We start from the raw sequence: 17,986 nt of genomic DNA on the forward strand, positions 1-17,986 counted from the left end.
AAGTATTATCAAGATTTGAAACACTTTTTTAATTCATAATCTTATTTAAATATGCAGTAGTTGTGTATTAATGAATAAATCGCACAATGTAGATAAAATATCATCATGTCATACAACGTTGATATAAAATGTAGGTATTGTACAATTCTGAAGCTTACACTAATAGTTAGGTATCTGATTTTTCCTTGTATTTTGGTTACAATTAAGGCACACTGTATCTTTATTTACACCTTGTTTATCTATACCGTTATGTACATACTTATTTGACATTTAAGTACCTATGTATTGCACATTGTTCCTTCGTAAAACATTGTATTATATATTAGACTCGAAATTATTAATGCCAACGTTAGTCTCCGTATCTAATAAATGACATTCTTGAAATTCACTTCTCTTCTCATCCACTTTTTCATAATTATTCTTACAGAGAAAATCACTGTCACATATGAAATCACTCCTACCATCCTCCATACTGGTTCCTTCAAAACTACCTTCTCTATATCTCTTCTCACTTTCGCTTTGAAAGTTTTCGTATCTTGCCATTTCAAAATCAGGTGAAATTGTTTGTCCTTCATTAACTGTCTCTTTGCCTAATATATCATCTGCCTCTATGCTAGTACCTTGAATAGATATTTCATTATACACTCGTTTATTATTTTCATTCTTTACTTCATATTTTAGTTCAGACATGACAATATTCTCTCGATTTTCTATCAAAGGTTTCAAATTCATTAAATTAAAGTTTGGCATCATTCTGCCATCCCATTGCTCGTTTTCTGTCGTTTCTATATCAAATTGTACGTCTTCTACCTTTTTGAAGGTGCCTAGATTGTATTGGAGTGGTATGGAGAAAGAGGGTAGTTCCATTTGGGAATTTTGTCGAGTCGGGAGGGCTGATATGTGAATCGCTGGCATGGCTTGCTTTGACTTGGCATAGTTTTGGGTAGATGCCTCGGCTATGTTCACCATTTGTGGTGAAGACACTGAAATAAAAGAGTAACCATTAAATGATAATATTTCTTGCTAAAAATATTAATTGCTTGGTTTCTTTGCAGCTAACTTAAACCCTCCAAACATCTTAAACATCAAAAAACACACAAGAATATACAACTCTTGTAATAGTTTTGCAACAACTGAATTATCAAGTGAATCTTGATTATTTCAATATCTGCATGTCTGTGTACCCAATTTGTCAAGTCTTAGTTTTAGAAAAACGGCTTTGGAATGCCGTCGGTGCGGCCAGTGTCAAATAAAAACGCTTTTATTTTTATTTTCTAATATACCAGGTTTTGTTTTATCACAATCAAATACTAGTACCAGTGTATTACCAGGTATAGTAATGAAGTCCCTCATTTCCAGTGCCAGAGCTGAAGGGGAGCGCTGTTCCGGAGACCTTCCGCGAGGGTACGGCTCACAACCCGTCTTCTGCTGTTTGCGCCACTTAGCCCGCCGGTTTTGGAACCACACCTGAATTACAAGAAAAGGATCAAAATAAACCAAGACATGATATCTCTAAGAGCTATTTTGTTAGATTACAATGTAAACCCAGCTGACAAAGTGCATGGCCACTTTGTGAAGACCTGAAGACCTTAGCTACTGACTTGTACACTGGGCACCGTCAGGTCGATCTTCATAGCCAACTCCTCTCTAAAGAATACATCAGGGTAGGGCGTCTTGTGGAAGGCTTCCAGCTGCAAATATTGGTCAACCTGGAATGCGCGGCTACTGACCTGAACCCTGGCCTCCGTCAGGTCGATTCTCATAGCCAACTCTTATATGAAGAACTCATCAGGGTAGTGCGTCTTGTGGAAGGCTTCCACTGGCCTCCGGCATGTCTGCACACCTAGATCACGCAGCTACTGACCTGAACCCTGGCCTCCGTCAGGTCGATTCTCATAGCCAACTCCTCTCTGAAGAACACATCAGGGTAGTGCGTCTTGTGGAAGGCTGCTTCTAGCTGCTCCAGCTGCACGTTTGAAAAAGTTGTCCTAGAACAGAGAGACAATACTTAGGAACTGGCAAGAAAAAAACTAGTAGAGCCCGTCTATGCTAACTTTGCACCAATTTGAGCAGTACAACATGAGGTCGTGTCTATAGGGTATTTGACTACTAGTAGTTTTGTGTATTTTTGTAATGTGTTAATATGTATCTTTATGTATTATCTGTGGTGGCATCACCGAATGGGCCCTACGGAAGACCAGCGCTGGCTTTATAGCTAGCATTATGCTGAGTTGGGTCCATTTCGTGATGCACACTTAATGATTTCTTCGTTTCCTGCTGTTGTTGTCTGTACATGTTCGTACTTTTATCTTAAATCAGTTTCTTTTTTCGAACTGTCAAAACGATTTTGTTACGATGGAATTTATATGAAACAGTTTTATCAATAAAATTTCAATAATCATTTAGAATATAAAGAAAAGTACACCCACCTGTATCTACGTTGTTTGCGTTTTGGTATATCGCTTTTTGAATCTGAAACAAACTCGTACAATGTTAATGACGTCGTGTATACATAGTCGTCTAAACAATGTCTTCTAATTATTTTTTGATTATAAAAGCATTTTGTGAAATAACGTAATTGTAATTGTCACCTCTGATAAGGTAAAAGGGTATTAGTAGGTAGTTACTAAGTAGTTTTTTAAATAAAAAACTGGCAGTATTTATTCAATCAAATAAATATTATATACATACTACTTATTTCAGGGATTTTAGGCACATTACGACCATATATATAAACTTCATAAAATTAAAAAAGTCCATGACCTAATTACCTACTTTTTTGACCTCAACATCATAGGTGAATAAAGCTCGTCACCGACGGAGCGGTAATATATCTGCAGATGCCTTGCGATAAGATATCGGCAGATACCAAAATATATATTACAGCTTCGTGTGTGGGCTCTGTCAAATAGTACGTAAAAGATATCGACAGATACGGTATCTATCTGTCGGTATCGGCCGATATATTATCGCTCCGTCTGTGATGGGCTTAAACTCGTAAAATTAGATTCCATCGAAAATAAAACACGTCAAGCCTCTGCCTTCTGTCGACAAAGATGTAATTTAATTATTTAATATTTATTGCATAGTACATACATGAAGGTATAAATGGCGGACTTAAAAGCATTAACCTCGTAAGACCCATCATAGAAAGTTTTCCAATTTTTAATTTGAACAGTAAATTGGAACGAATTTCATTTGTTTTACAACGCAATGAAACAAAAGAAATGCTACTTTATTTGTTTTATGAAAAGTTAAAATGAGGGCTACCGTTTCTGTGCTCACCAGTTGGCGCCACTGTAGATGTAGGGCCAGCATAACAGATGTCAAAATTCTTCTATGCTTATTTTTATAAAATCAATACGTTCTAATATACACAAAGGTATTTTAACGGCTAAATGTGCCATTTTTTCAACCTGTTTAATTTTGCATATATTTTAGTTGGCACGTTTTTTAAACCACTAACATTTATTGAGCTATATCTATTGTTTACCATGATTAATTAAAGATGGACAAAGATTTACCACAATTATGAATAAGGAGTGAAAATTCCCAATAAAAAAGCATAAAACCCCCAAAACTTCTATGCATTTGACATTTTGAAAGACTTCCATTTACACTAGCGCCCCTAGCGGCCAAATTAAACGCGGTAGCCCTCATTAGATTGCAACGAATAATATTATGTACATTTACTGTCCGCGCGCCAATTCCGTGCATTCGGAGGTCGAGGAAGTGGGGGGGGTGCGCCCGTACAAAATGACACCAGTCACCATCACTCTGTCATGACACCCAACATTCCTAACATTCCTCAGCCGTGCACGGAATTCGCGCGCGGACAGAAGACTCACGAGGATAAGTTGTTGTATTGGATGGTAAGAGATTAAAGTAATATTCACTCGATTTTGGAGAGTACTCCTCGTCGTCTTCGAACTGCTGATGTTGTACGGGTTCAGATTGTTCCGCGGAGGCACTGAAGGGTTCCGTAGCCTCGGCATCGGGCCGTTCGCAGAGCACTGAGCCAGGGCCTAAACTGTAAAACAATGTATTTTTCAACACACTTGCTCAAAACGACGTTTTTGTTCCACCGATTTTTGGCTCATAATCCTAGATATTAAACACGCGTGCTCTTTCAGTGTATTATTTCACTCGTGCTTTTTCATTATATTATCCGACTGAGTTAAGAAGCTAACTGATTGCTAATAATATGCATGGAAAGGGAGCCATCTTTAATTGGTCGGACTGGCGGGCACGGGCGCGCCCGACCGCGCCTGCGCAGTGCGCGGCCCGGCCGGCCCGCCCGCCGCGCCGCCCGCGGCCGGGGCGAGCGAGGGCCGGCCGGCAGTACGAGTATGACAGATGAAACACACAATACTAACTGTTTTAACTATTAAAATTTGATTAATATGAAAGTTTCTTTTTTTTCTCGCAAGTGTGTTGAAAAACGTCGTATGAAACGCGTGTGCATTGGTCATTACACACATGGGCTTTCTTATTGCGCGCTCGCTTACAGCTCGCGCGCACAATATCGCCTCGTGTGTAATGACCAACTTAGCACACTTGTATCATAATGCACTATTTCACTTCGGCTACCGCGATATTTACTCGTGAAATAAAACTATGAAAACGGATTATATCGCGTATATTGAATTTATAATACATCCCGACGTTGAAGAAAAGATAAGATAGATAAAAGATAAATTCATGACGATCACAACACATGTACATACAACAACAGCAAGAAAAGAAGAAATCATTAACCTTCCCTTGGGTTTCGAACCCTTTAACCAGCCTTAAAGTTTATAGTTTATTATGGTTCATTATTTTTGTATGTGGATATTTTTGCACATTGTAGCTTTTCTTCGCCCGTTGGCCACGAACGCTGTAAAGCGCGTCGGGATGTATAATATTATAAATTCAATATAAGCGATATAATCGCGATTGTATACATGTTTGCAAACATGGTCAGACCTAGACCCCATGTCATTGTATGTGCAAAGTTTCATTACAATCCAACACGTAGTTTTAAAATGAGAACGAAACTCCGTTTGTATGGCCGAGCGAGCGAGCGAAATTCGGCCGAGCTGGGAGGCGTCTGGAATTGTCGTGTCCATAACGATGTAACGCCAAAAGCTCTTAGGTATAAAACAAACCAATATGTTAGTAGAACAAAATCAAAAAAATACCGTGGAAGATGTAACCTTCGCGGATAGGGTTTCCAATTATCTTTTTTCTACTGACTGTCAAATTGGTTTCAATTGGGTTCATGCTACAAAGACCCGTAACAGGCCGGTTACTGTCGCCTTTAAAGGCCTGCAACTCTAGAATGTGCATACTCCTTTTTAGGGTTCCGTACCAAAGGGTAAAAACGGGACCCTATTACTAAGACTCCGCAGTCCGTATGTCTGTCTGTCACCAAGCTATACCTCATGATCCGTGATAGCTAGACAGTTGAAATTTTTACAGATGATGTATTTCTGTTGCCGCTATAACAACAGATACTAAAAAGTACGGAACCCCCGGTGGGCGAGTCCGACTCGCACTTGTCCGGTTTTTTTGAAGAAACAGCCCATGCCTTGTAGCCCCGTACCAACATTCCATCCTATCTCCTCGACGAAGCTATTTATCCTTTTATAATAAATATAGACGTATAACTTCTTTTAAAATATAATTTAATTTACCCATTAAACAGGTTGGGTATGCTGTAACAGAAGCTGGTAGTGGGAGAAACATCGTCATTTAAAATGGCGGCCGAGTCGAAGCCAGCTGCGCCGGCGCCAGCTTCGCGGCCGTCCAGGGATTCCTCCATCTGAAACAGAAGTTATACCAATTATTTCGCACATTCGGGCAATCTGGACGCATCTTTATCCCTTGAAATAACGGCTCGCGGAACGCACACATATCGCGTCGCGTCGAAATTAATTAAAAATTATAAGATTATCTTTGTAACTACTGCAATTTAAATTGGTGTTTACAATCTCCTATCGTTTTATTCAGCAGCTGCTGAATAAAACGATAGGAGATTGTAAACACTAGGCACTAGACGCAACAGTACAATTTTTATTTATTTACAAATGTAAGAAAAATTGGTTTTATTTCCTCCTTCTGTACTTACCAATTTATTTGTGTAAAGCTAATGAAGCTAATTAATTTTGTTATGAGCTAATTCCCATTTATTACGTCTTGCAGTTTTGAAAAATAAAGTGTCTTTTCCTACAGCTCTTGAAGGCTATGTAAGTCAAATTACCCTTGTCTCGCATTACTGATTTGTTGGAAGCCTCACTAGACACTAATGATCACCGCAATTTTGCCCAAATTTCAAATCATTATGAATAAACTGACTCGTGAATTAATATCGTTCCACCACTTCCTTGCATGTTTGGCTAGACTTGAAGATTTTGTCGACGAAGTCAAGAACCTTTATTGAAACTTGTCTCGCTTTTTTTAAGTAAAGTTATAACATTAAATAGAAATAGCTCATTTAATATTTATAACTTAATAAAGTTCAACTCGAACTCGACTGTTTGTTTGAGAACTAAGTATGTAGCTCCATTACATAATTTTAATTAGACTACGTAATTAGTATGTTTGTTAACGTTTAAAGTGAAAATTCCTTTGTAAAAAACTGAATAAACAATTGATTTTTATACCTTTTAAGTATTTTTACCTATCCCGAAACATAATACCTATACGTAACGATTATAAGAACAAAGTAACAACACCAGACAAATAGAAAAAGCTTTATGAAATCAGTTCGTCATTTAATATTTACTTCCTTCAAGGTAACACAACACCGGCGGGGGCATTGACCGAGCGTCTGTTACCACTATGAGTTAAATTGAATTAAATGCCTATAATTTAGTTAAGTTTATTAAATTATCACTAAATGAGGATAATTTGTGTTCCCTGTGGCAGTTTTGTTGTGACGCCGTGGTGGACGTCATGTTTTCGCGCCAAATTGATATTAAGAGTTTAATCAGGTTAAGGCGCGTTCAAAAACAGTGTTTAAAAAAATGTTAAGTGATTATTATATTGTGGTTGCTTTTGAGTTTTTGACAATGTACCTAATCATACTTATTTAAGTTAAAGTGTTTTTTTTTAGTTTAATTAATGATATATTATAGACGCAGCTATTGTACCTAGGTATATTAATTTAATTTCCAGCCCATTTCGTACCTTGTCACAGTGAAAATTAATTTGAAAGTCGCTAGAGACCTCATACTATTGTAACTGTAACAAAGTACAAAATCGGTAGAGTCGGTGCGGAAAGAGAAGAGTCGTAGGATTTGAGGGCGTGCCGGTGCTATTTTATGGTTTTTTCTATGCTGATAACACTGTCATGTAATTGTAGTACGATAGTAAAAGGTCCCTACTTGAATCCCTTTGTTCCGGCTTTTTGCCACGCCTCACTAAAGGGAGCCTGGTGTCGGCTCGGCAACCTAATCCGATAAATTAGCACAGGCACTAGTAAGTGACTGCCATTTCACCTTCTACCCAAAGGTTAAAACCGACTTTTCTTGTAATGTCTCAGATACTACAGTGACAGTTCGATTTAAAAAAAACTACTAAAACTAGTTAAGAATTTGCCCACACCAACTGTCGGATTAGTACAAAACTAGATTTACGAAGTACCTAATCAAAAGTTATTTTAGCACAAACCTGGATAGATAGAGTTAAACCAAGAGAAGTCTGCAACGATTTTGATATAACATTTATAGGTCATAATAATTTCATAGAAGTTTGACGTTTAAAATAACTGTTGCACTGCATATGCTAACAAAATCGTTGCAGGCTTTTCTGGGTCTAACTCTACTCGGATAGAGTAAATAGTGAGGTGGTTCTTAATTGTCGAAGTATTTTTTTAAATGTAAAACCACTAAAAATCCAATGTATTTTTTTTTCAGAATTTTTAAGTACATTTTAGGGGTGCCTATGTCGTCGCATAATAATTGATGTAATGTAATGTTACGCATAAAACTTTTTTCACATATTTTTTCTCCAGTTGAAAAAGTATTTTCGAAAACGTTTTGCATAGGTTGTGTAGAATAGGGTAAGTTAGATTAGGTTTGTTTTATATTTTTTCAGAAATGTGAATAGTTTCAGCACAATAACAATTATGCGAAATGAGTTTTATGCGTAACAACTTTGGGAACAAATCAAATTATTTTATTAAATATTTTTGATTTCTGTTTGTACGTAAAGAAAAACAAATATATTTTTTTTAAATAAAATAATTTTATTTGTTCCCAAAGTTATTCATAAATGGCAGTCTCTCTCTCGCTATATCGTAATTCTGTAAGGAATTCGTTTAGGAGGTGCAAGTGCGCACTGCTTGCCCTTAGAGTTGGTCAAAGACGCCTAGTCTTACTAAGATGGCATATAGTCGAGAAATTGGGACGGGTGCCGCCGTGGCGAGGTGGCCTAGGGGTTCATGGCGTTAGCCGCGATAGCTAAAGACGCCGGTTCGAATCCGGCCTTCACCACTGGAGGGCTTCGTCACTTTTTCTCTTATATATGACATCTATTACAGTTTATAATCATATATCATTAATCTAATTAGCCTGGCCGTTAATTAAATTGCAGTGAAACTTACCTTTGAATCAGAGTAGGTCCATCGGCGGTGTAATTCAATAAAATGGAGGATGTCTGTTGTCACGTGGTCGGTACTGAAGTGGCTATGTGCCGGGCGCGCGCTCGGAGACAGAGAATACCGTGGAGTAGCTATTTTTTATTTTATTTTATTCAGGCAACAAAGCCCATATTACATATACCTTATAGTCTAACATACATATAAATTTCATGAACTAAAAACTAAACACTATTTTGGCGATAGAACGGCGTGGGTCCGTTGAATCGTCTGGTCTTGTGTCGGATTCGGTAGTTTGCCCCGGAACCTCCGAAACACGACACGCTTCGGCCAGAAGTCGGCGCACTCTGTCGGTCGTCGGTCCCCTGCAGCGGTCGCGGCACGCGCACCATAAAAGTTGCTATGAAAGCTAGACATTTATAACGTATCTTTCTAAACATGCTCAATCCTGCAATGGGAGAAATAATTATATGCCGTGTGTCATACCTATCCAATTATTTTACTTGGTGATGAAAGGTTATGTTTGGTATTAATTGCCATGCATACATAGCCAAAAATACTTTTACAAAAAATAGTTACTGCTGCATGAGTATTGTTGATAATTTTCACAAAATACGAGCGTTTATGTATTAAACATAAATGAAAAATTGAAACTTGAGAATATTTTGAAGATAATTGTTTTTGTTTTGTTTAATGATTTAAATATTAACTTCAAAACCATGCGTGCTAATTGTTACTGCTCGATGTAAGTAAAAATAATATTCGTTAAGTTTTTAAATAAAATAATTATAACCAACCGTCTCCAATTATTTCCCTATCCGCCTAGAAAACCTCGTGACGTTTACTATTACGACACCCTATACATAGGGATACAGTTTAAGCACAGCTTAGGGTGGGGGGTGAAGCCGCAGGAATGCACTATCCCACCCTAATTGTGAAAAGTCTAAAGTTACATCGCTTTTACGTATTATAACTCCTTTTGTGGTTGGGACAGTATTGCTGACGGTATGTTCAAATGTGTTTGATTGACAATGCGGGTTTTGGTGCATTTACCCTAACCCTAAATAAAAAAAAAGTTTAATATAGTTTTGAAATAATTTTCACCAATGAATAATTAATAGTAAAAGAGGTATAAAAGCCTAAGAAAAATTCGTGACTCAAATGTATGAATGTCGCTGTATGGTCCCGTACATTACCATTAACCAGAATACCTACTGGTTCTCAAAAGTTGACGTTCGACAAATAACCTTTTCGACGCTGTGTCAAACACACAAGCTGTCATCCAGACGCCACGTCACCGAAGTGTCAAAACTGAAATTGAACTTTATGCATATGCATGTAGGTCTAGGTTGCTCTGTAGCCTATGACCGATTAATCGGTCTTTGGCGTTGAACCTACGGTGCGTATGTATCGGTCATTGGCGTCCAAAAGGTAAAATTACCACAAAACGCGAGCCGTACCTATAGCATCCCAGTTTGGCAGTCCAGCTGCAAAACTCGAGGGCACGATTTTTTTAAAGACTATACCTTCTTCAATCAATTACTATTTTTATAGTTTCTACGCTAGCTGAGTGGACGAAGTTTTCACGCACACCTTTACATTTCTTCGCTGAAATGAAATAAAATATATTATTAATAACAATTGTTACATGATCAGGTAAAATTTATTACAATTATTTTATCTTATCAATAAAATTGATGTAATTACAATTATTATTTACAACGACGGGACTTAATCGCGTAAAATAAGTATTAAATTTACCTCCGACGTTTCGAGGACGGCGTTGTCCCCGTGGTCTCGGAGAAGACTGGCTAAAGGATGACTCACGTTAGACCGGGCCGTGTCCGGACCGGAGCTTCCGGCGCTTAGTTTTCTATGACATGACAGGTGATCACGTGATGCCTTCCATAGAAAACGAAGCGCCGGAAGCTCCGGCCCAGACACGGCCCGGTCTAACGTGAGTCATCCTTAAAGTTGACATCAATATCTTACTCTACTCTCTCTCTTATACTTATTTTACGCGATTAAGTCCCGTCGTTGTAAATAATAATGAGTAAAAATCGTGAAAGTTTAAATCAGTGTAATTACAATTATTCAATTATATTCACATTTAAATATTTTACTATGTCAATCGTATTATATACTTATTTACCTTTAAATAACAATCGGTGGACTAAAAAACTCGTCATATGAATACAAGTTCCACACGATGGGTATGGTTTCACCGAAAAGTAACTAAGAAATTTCATATTCAAGTTCCATCATGGTTTAAAGCCACGACCTTCGGTTAGGAAAGCGTTACTAGGCGTTATGGAAGCAGATCTTAAACGTCCTTGATATCTACAGGCATAAAAGTGGCCTTTCATCAAACGAGTTAAATGGAAAGGGAGAAACACTTCAACTTCGACCCGCAGTCGGCAGTTTGTCTCCGTGAAGTGAACCCTTCATATTTCATGACCCTTCAAGGGTTTTTATGGGATTTTAATGTCAAGAAATGATTTACGTTCGAGGTGAACTAAGAACTAGCAATTTTAGCCGTGAAAAGGTAATAATTGGTAAAAAATTATATAAAAAATAGATAAATCTCCTTACTTGTGCATAAAAATATACAAGCCTTAATTAGTTAATTTGGTATATTCACATTTTGTCCCCGCCCGAAACAGATTCATGTATTTCGGGCGGCCCATTTGTCACCGGATTGACCGGATACACCCTAGATCCTAAATGGTCGCGTACTGTGCGGTTTAAGAGGAATTTTCTTCCCGCGGACACTTCGGCTGTGGAATGAGCTGCTTGCCGAGGTTTTGCCGAGGGGCTACAGTATAGGGTTCTTCAAAAAAGGAGTGTAAGTGTTTAAAGCATCGGCAACGCGCATGTAATATCTCTGGTGTTACAGGCGTCCATAGGCTACGGTGACTGCTTACCATCAGGCGGGCCGTATGCTTGTTTGCCATCGACGTGGTATTAAAAAAAATGAGATTTAGAATAAAATTTAAATTGTGTCGCTTAACTTCAAACTCAGGTAAGTCAGATTATGCGATTTTGGTATTAAGGAAAGGTAATAGGGTAGATATTTGCTGAGAGGGTCGAATGTATTTACCCAAGGGCCTGACACTCTTTGACAGAGAAATATAGTCTTATTTCGATTCCTATAAGAGGAAAGAGAAAATAGTGCCATGCTTTGTCCTTATCACCGACCGGGTGGCATCATAGGTAGGAGGCGATAGCGAAATACCGAAATTTATAAGAGTGAAAGAGAAAAAATCCTATGCTGCCCAAATTTTCTATGAATATTCTTTCTCTTACCCCCGGTCGCTCGGTGGCGCGTCTATAACTACTTGTACCTATATATACTATGTCTATGTATTTACCCGAGGTTGAAAGTTAAGCGACGCAATATATGTTTTATTTTTAATCTCATCCGTCAAAAAGACGAATTAAGACGTACGATTAATGACTAATTCGAGGCTTACTAGCCTACTGCGCTACTGCGCGTTTATGAATAAGCCTTAACGCATTCACTGCCAACGTTTTCGTAGCGCTACACGCGGAGCCGATTCTAGCGTTTTCCCGCTTTGTAGAGGCAAAGAGGATATAATAAGAGTTATATCTATCTTTGGTAGAGGCAAGCGACTACGAACAGAGCGCCCGTCGGGCGGGTTCCCGGCACTCAATGTGTTGTATCCGTGACTGGACTAACTAATCAACACTTTCAGAGTTCAGTAATGTGAGGTAAAAAGATTTCAAGTCTTATTGGCTTGAAGAATAACGATACCATTCAGGCATTCGAGACTCGTTTTCGAGCATTCGAGACACCAAAACAAGTCTCGAATGGCTGAACGTATGTGTGAACTTGACACCTGACGACATCTCATGTAGCATCAAAAGTAGATCAGAAGGAGTCAAAAGTATTCTCTAACAGCCTAACAAAAAAGTCGGACTCGCCCACCGACGAGGGTTCCGTACCGAAAGGGTAAAACGGGACTCCGCTGACCGTCTGTCACCAGGCTGTATCTCATGATCCGCGATAGCTAGGCAGTTAAACTTTTCACAAATGATGTATTTCTGTTGCAGCTATAACAACAAATACTAAAAGGCACGGAACCCTCGGTGCGCGAGTCCGACTGTTATAGCGGCAACAGAAATACATCATCTGTGAAAATTTCAACTGTCTAGCTATCAGTGTTTGTCATCAGGCTGTGGCCTGGTGACAAACAGACGGACAGCGGGGAGTCTTAGTAATATGGTCCCGTTTTTACCCTTTGGGTACAAAAACAGATGTCTGTTTATGTAGAACAATTAGACTTCGTTGCGCGTGTAAATTCCGCTGTGATCTGAAATTTTTTAGGAAAGAAAACCTTATTGTATAGTATTCAGGGTTTCATTTCGGCTTTCAAAAATCGAGCACATGTCTCAATTTGCAAGCGGAGCGACACTGTTGCAGGAACTTTTGAACGCAATTTATCTCTATTTGGCAAAGAATTCTAGCGTGGCAGATACTTTTGGCGCGTTGTTTCATCCACTACTGCATGTGCAATGTATTGAATATAACATAGTCATCAACATAAAAAAAGTATGTTTAATGAGTTTTCAGGTTTAGGTACTAGCTATATGTAGGTCTGTTAAAATGAAACAAAAAAAAATATCATGAATGTTAATTCATATTTAATAAATAAATACATTTTCATTTTTTAAATAAAACTATTGTAAGTGACTTAGTTGTATCAACTCTCAACAACATATCATACAATATAATAAGTGGCGCAGTACGCACCCTAATACTAGCTATATATAACACATTATAACTAAAGGATATATATTAGGTGTACTCTTCAATATACATACAGATTAAGGAATAAGTTAGTGAGTTCTATGTTACAGAAAAAAACTAAAGCTAAAAACTAAAATTATATAATGAGACTATCTGTGTACAAAATAATGGTAAACCACAGACTGGGGAAGTAATTCTATTATTTTTCAAGTACAGGGTGAACACAAGAATATTACATCTTTGGCGCCAAGCGAAATTTACAGGAGTTACCCAACTCTTCTACTAATTATTGACGATATATTCTAAGTGCAAACGATAAGAAAAGACGAGCCGTGACTCATATACATATTTAGGTGTAATTACGCTGAACTATTTTGTCCGCTATATGTATAAACAAAAGATATGCCAGTAAATTTAATGAAAATCAATCAAATAAAGCACCTTTTAAATTATAATAAGTAAAGTAATTTTGTTAGCTGAATTAACACTATTTCTAATCATAGTTTGTGTCGGCACCTAGAATACATTATCAATTAAATCTAAATCCGACTACAAACCTATGGAAAAACGCATTTCGCTTGAAATACGTCCACAAACGCTCAAAATTCTTGTTTCACTGAGAAACTACAATTACAATTTAAATGTCAATTTTAATATTTAATTGTTAAGTTTAAGTATAACATGCTCCTTTTACTAATACATTTACTCTTAAGGATGTGATGTAGCAAATAAAAACATCTCAAAGAATCAATATAATATTAAGAAAATAAAAACAACACTAGCAAAATAAATCATCACAAAACAAAAAAATAACAAAAACAATTAAAACCTAATCTAATCACAAAGATAAGTAAAAAAATCTGTAAACGTATTAGCAAAAGGAAAAATTACACCAATGAAGAAACTTCATCAATTCCTTTCAGTTGTCATGCATTACATTTGTTTTTTTTTTATATCTAATTTATATATTGCTCGTGAGATATTATACAAAACTTCATACCAATGGGTGAAATTAAATGAGACACAATACACGGTAATTTGGTTATATCTGACCATACCTATAAATAATAGTACTAGGTACAGAAGATTCACTCTCTAACAAAATGCGCCTATTACGACAGATACGACCGCTAGGTGGCGCATGCGCGAACAGGCGTCCGTTCCGTAGCGGTGTGCGGCAACTACTATGGCTAGACCTCAGAACTGGGGGCGGCCGCATGTACTTGTAGCGGCGCGACGAAATCGCGGAATGAGTCTCTGAGTATGGTCAGGCGTGACTCGTTCAGTTCAATATGTAGGGCATACTGAACAACTTTATGGAGCCAACCCCGAAAACGCCAAAAAAAATCTGCCGTAAAAGTTGTTCAGTATGACCTACATATTCACCCCTCAGAGTACCACCTATGGTCAGACAACAAAATCACCCTGTATAAAAAGAGTTCTTAACACATGTGTTTATGTAGGTAAGTTACCTTTGTATTCTTGGTTGTATTTTCATCACATCATTAGAAGGATGACTAAGATTCCCCCAGGGATCTCCACGACGACCAGTCATGCACTATCGTTGGTTTCTTGCAATCGTCGGTCCAAGTTTTTTTTTTTCAATAATATTGCAAAAGGAAATTTACACAATAACGTGTCAAGAACTCTTTTCTTGTAAATTCTCTCAAACATTTACAAAATATCAATGATATATTGCATATGATGTATGATATATTAAGTGGAAGTAGTAGTTCATCAATTTTATTCGAATTGGAAATCATCATTAACCAAAATATCTGAATGAACATGTTTCTAACGACTAAGATATACTGAAATACCTAAATTTGATGTTTATTCTCGATAATGATTTTAAAAGATTTGTCGTGCGAGAAAAATGAAGTACGTCCAGCCTACTCAAACCATTTTTAGTATTAACTAAAAATCGTTCCACATTTTAGTATTTAGCTAAAATCTCAATTTGTTTCCCCCTCCTATCTAGCGTATCAAACAGTAGAAACAACTCTACTAACCGTTACAAAGTCAACAGTGACTAATTTAGTTTTATAACATTTAGGTATTTTGGCCGGTCCAGTTTTAATAAATACTCACATTTAAGAAGAATATCTAGGCTAGAAATCCTGACTCTTAGATTAGATGTGACCTTCGGCATAAAAAGGGACCTTGAGGTCATTGGCGCTTATGTCGTGCCTACTAAAACACATTCCACCGTTTTTAGTATTAACTAAAAATCGTTACACATTTTAGTATTTAGCTAAAATCTTAATATGTTAACCCACTCCTATTTTTGAGAATGTTTATTTTTCGTTAAAATTATGGAAAAGGCGCTAACTGTCCTAAGGTCCCGATTTGTACCTAAAGAACGACACTCACTATCAAGTTACACTTACATTGAATTTTTTATTGCTTGATGCTATCACGCACAGGGCACACCGGTCTATGCGTGTGCGCAGACGTGCATGTGTGCGTTGTAATATACAGATATTTATGAGCGACGGCACACAGCTTGCGTGACGTGTGCGAGCAAGGCTCCAATATGTTACGCACACGTCAATATTAACCAGTCGGTGTGTTCTGGCCTTAAGTTTATGAAATAAATTGTATATTTTTTCGTTTAGTACGAATCACAAATTTCTCTTCAACCAGGCATTGAACGGTAGGTAAAACTAAGAAAGACATTTAAAAGTGACCACATTTTCTCCAACTCTTTATAATAAAGACCGGCCGGTTAATTATTACTTTAAATTGGTTACTTAAATATAATAAGTTATATTTAATGGTAAAATCCAAGGAACAGGTAACAACAGGTCTTGCAAGTATGAAATTGAAAAGCAGCCTTTAGGTTTACAGTCACAAAAACAATCGAAATATCTACGTTTGGAAGATTTCTTTATATTTAAACTCTTATTTACCTAAATGGGTATATAATAATTTTTAAATAGCTTTATTATGGACACTCGATCGAAATGCTTTAAAGACTAGTTGGAATCGAGTTTTTTTTTAAACGGACAATCGGGACTTTTATTATATTTTTTAGAAATTTTCTCAAATTACTTATAAACGCTAAAATTCATCAACAATAGTTAATAAATTCGTATTTTGTAACTATAAATATAATTCTGTTAAAACTGTGATGTTTCTAATGTTATTGCTTTTTGTGCACAAATTTTTATGTGAAACTTATTGAGTTATTATTACTATAAAGAAGCCATATCAAACAATGAAATTGTCGCAATCGCAGACTTTACCACGCGACCAAAACGTCGTAAGCGCCGTAAATTTCGTGGCGCTTACGCGTTTAGGTCGCGAGATTCACGCTCCGCTTCTTTGGTTTGTTGTCAAAACAACATCAACTCATGGCGCAAAATACTGTTTCTCTATGCCGGTTCTATACGTTAGTAATAATAAGTTCAACGGTGAAACTACATATTGCTATTGCTTTGTTTATTCCAAACGTATGTACAATTATTCTAAAGAAAAAGATTCCACATTAAGATCGCTACGTTAAAATCTTTAATACTTTTTGAATGGTAACATGTATTGAAAAATATGATAATATCAATATGCGTATATTCGTTTATGTCAAATTTGACTTGAAATTCTGTATCTTTCAACCTCAGTGTTAGTTCTCTCGTTTATATCAAATATTCAAAAACGTCTACATTCCAACATTTATATCATCCTGGTAAGTTAAAAAAAACATTCTTTTTTTTGTAACAAACCAGTATGATAAAAAACATACACCAAATGTTACCAACATCTAAAACAACATAATACATGCAAAACATGGACCCAATATACTTTTCGATAGTTCCATCACACTTGCAAAATGTAGGTAAATATTACAAATCCGTGATTTTTATATGTAAAATCATGCAATTGTCACTGCAAGAAAATATTAATGCGTCATGCTAGTCTGACAATCGTTGCATTTCTTTATATTGTCAAATTAGGTTTAAATATCGTATTCTTATTTCAAAAATAAATTCGAGTGGCCGTTACATTGGCACTTCGAAGACCCCTACCAGTCCCTTAACTTTTTACCCTGGTTTAAAGTGACCCAGCGACTTCTATCATCCAAATTAAAAAGAAAGATGGCACTAAGAAAAAAAAAACTATCATCCAAACTACGTTACGTTCTGAAACGTAAACGATTGGAATGCATTCGAAATTTAAAATGAACCAATCAATGGAAAGAGTTCCAAATTCGAAATGAAGAGTCGGCGCGCGGCGCGCTACGCTGTGATTGGCTAGCTCGGTGCTCGCTGATTGGCTTACACCTCGGTGCTTTTGCCGACATTGCCCGATTTGTCAAGGACGCCCGAAGCGCTCAGTTTTCGAGTTCGGCTGGGGAATATTCCGCTGAAAAGACGGCCTGAAAAGAAAACGTACGATTAAATTAGTTTTTTTATTAGTTCTAGGATTCTAGGCAACGTTTTCAGCAACAAGGATGTGACCTTAGGAAAGATTATATAATTCCTTTTAAGGGGCCACTGACTATCAGTCCGCCGGACGATATCGGCCTGTCAGTTGTTCGGAACTGTCAAATTTTTGTTCCAATAACGCTGATATCGTCCGGCGAACTGCTTAAGTAACGCGCCCTGCATATTATTCATGTCAGATTTTGACTC

The 17,986-nt window shown here is 37.1% G+C and overlaps 2 protein-coding genes and 1 non-coding gene across 8 annotated transcripts in view; 1 reads left to right on the top strand and 2 right to left on the bottom strand.

Annotated features, from left to right (window-relative positions):
- Window positions 1–280: 280 nt before the first annotated feature.
- On the bottom strand, window positions 281–8,716 carry LOC134751425 (paired box protein Pax-6-like). The gene is made up of 7 exons (XM_063686830.1): window positions 8,591–8,716; window positions 5,679–5,806; window positions 3,897–4,030; window positions 2,430–2,472; window positions 1,865–1,988; window positions 1,329–1,467; window positions 281–983 (listed from the first exon to the last, which is right to left on the bottom strand). Exons 2-7 carry the CDS (start codon window positions 5,804–5,806, stop codon window positions 316–318), a joined length of 1,236 nt encoding a protein of 411 aa, XP_063542900.1. The 5' UTR covers window positions 8,591–8,716; the 3' UTR covers window positions 281–315.
- Window positions 8,408–8,480, top strand: Trnas-cga (transfer RNA serine (anticodon CGA)). The gene has a single exon. It is a non-coding gene; the product is annotated as a tRNA-Ser (tRNA).
- Window positions 8,717–13,229: 4,513 nt separating the features above from the next.
- LOC134751392 (IQ motif and SEC7 domain-containing protein 1) overlaps window positions 13,230–17,986 on the bottom strand; it is a 262,666-nt gene continuing 257,909 nt past the window's right edge. For all 6 annotated transcript variants that reach the window (XM_063686772.1, XM_063686771.1, XM_063686775.1 and 3 more), the window contains one exon: window positions 13,230–17,730. In XM_063686772.1, coding sequence (XP_063542842.1) covers window positions 17,630–17,730 — 101 coding nt within the window. In that variant the 3' untranslated portion in view covers window positions 13,230–17,629. The remainder of the gene's footprint in view (window positions 17,731–17,986) is intronic.

Source organism: Cydia strobilella, chromosome 22, assembly GCF_947568885.1.
Source record: "Cydia strobilella chromosome 22, ilCydStro3.1, whole genome shotgun sequence".
NCBI classification, from domain to species: domain Eukaryota; kingdom Metazoa; phylum Arthropoda; class Insecta; order Lepidoptera; family Tortricidae; genus Cydia; species Cydia strobilella.

Coding starts and splice junctions, on each gene's coding strand:
- LOC134751425 (XM_063686830.1), bottom strand. CDS start 5,806: ATGGAGGAATCCCTGGACGGCCGCGAAGCTGGCGCCGGCGCAGCTGGC. Junction 2,473..3,896: donor GGAGTACTCTCCAAAATCGA/GTGAATATTACT, acceptor AGTTTGTTTCAG/ATTCAAAAAGCGATATACCA. Junction 1,468..1,864: donor TGACGGAGGCCAGGGTTCAG/GTCAGTAGCTGC, acceptor CTTGTAATTCAG/GTGTGGTTCCAAAACCGGCG.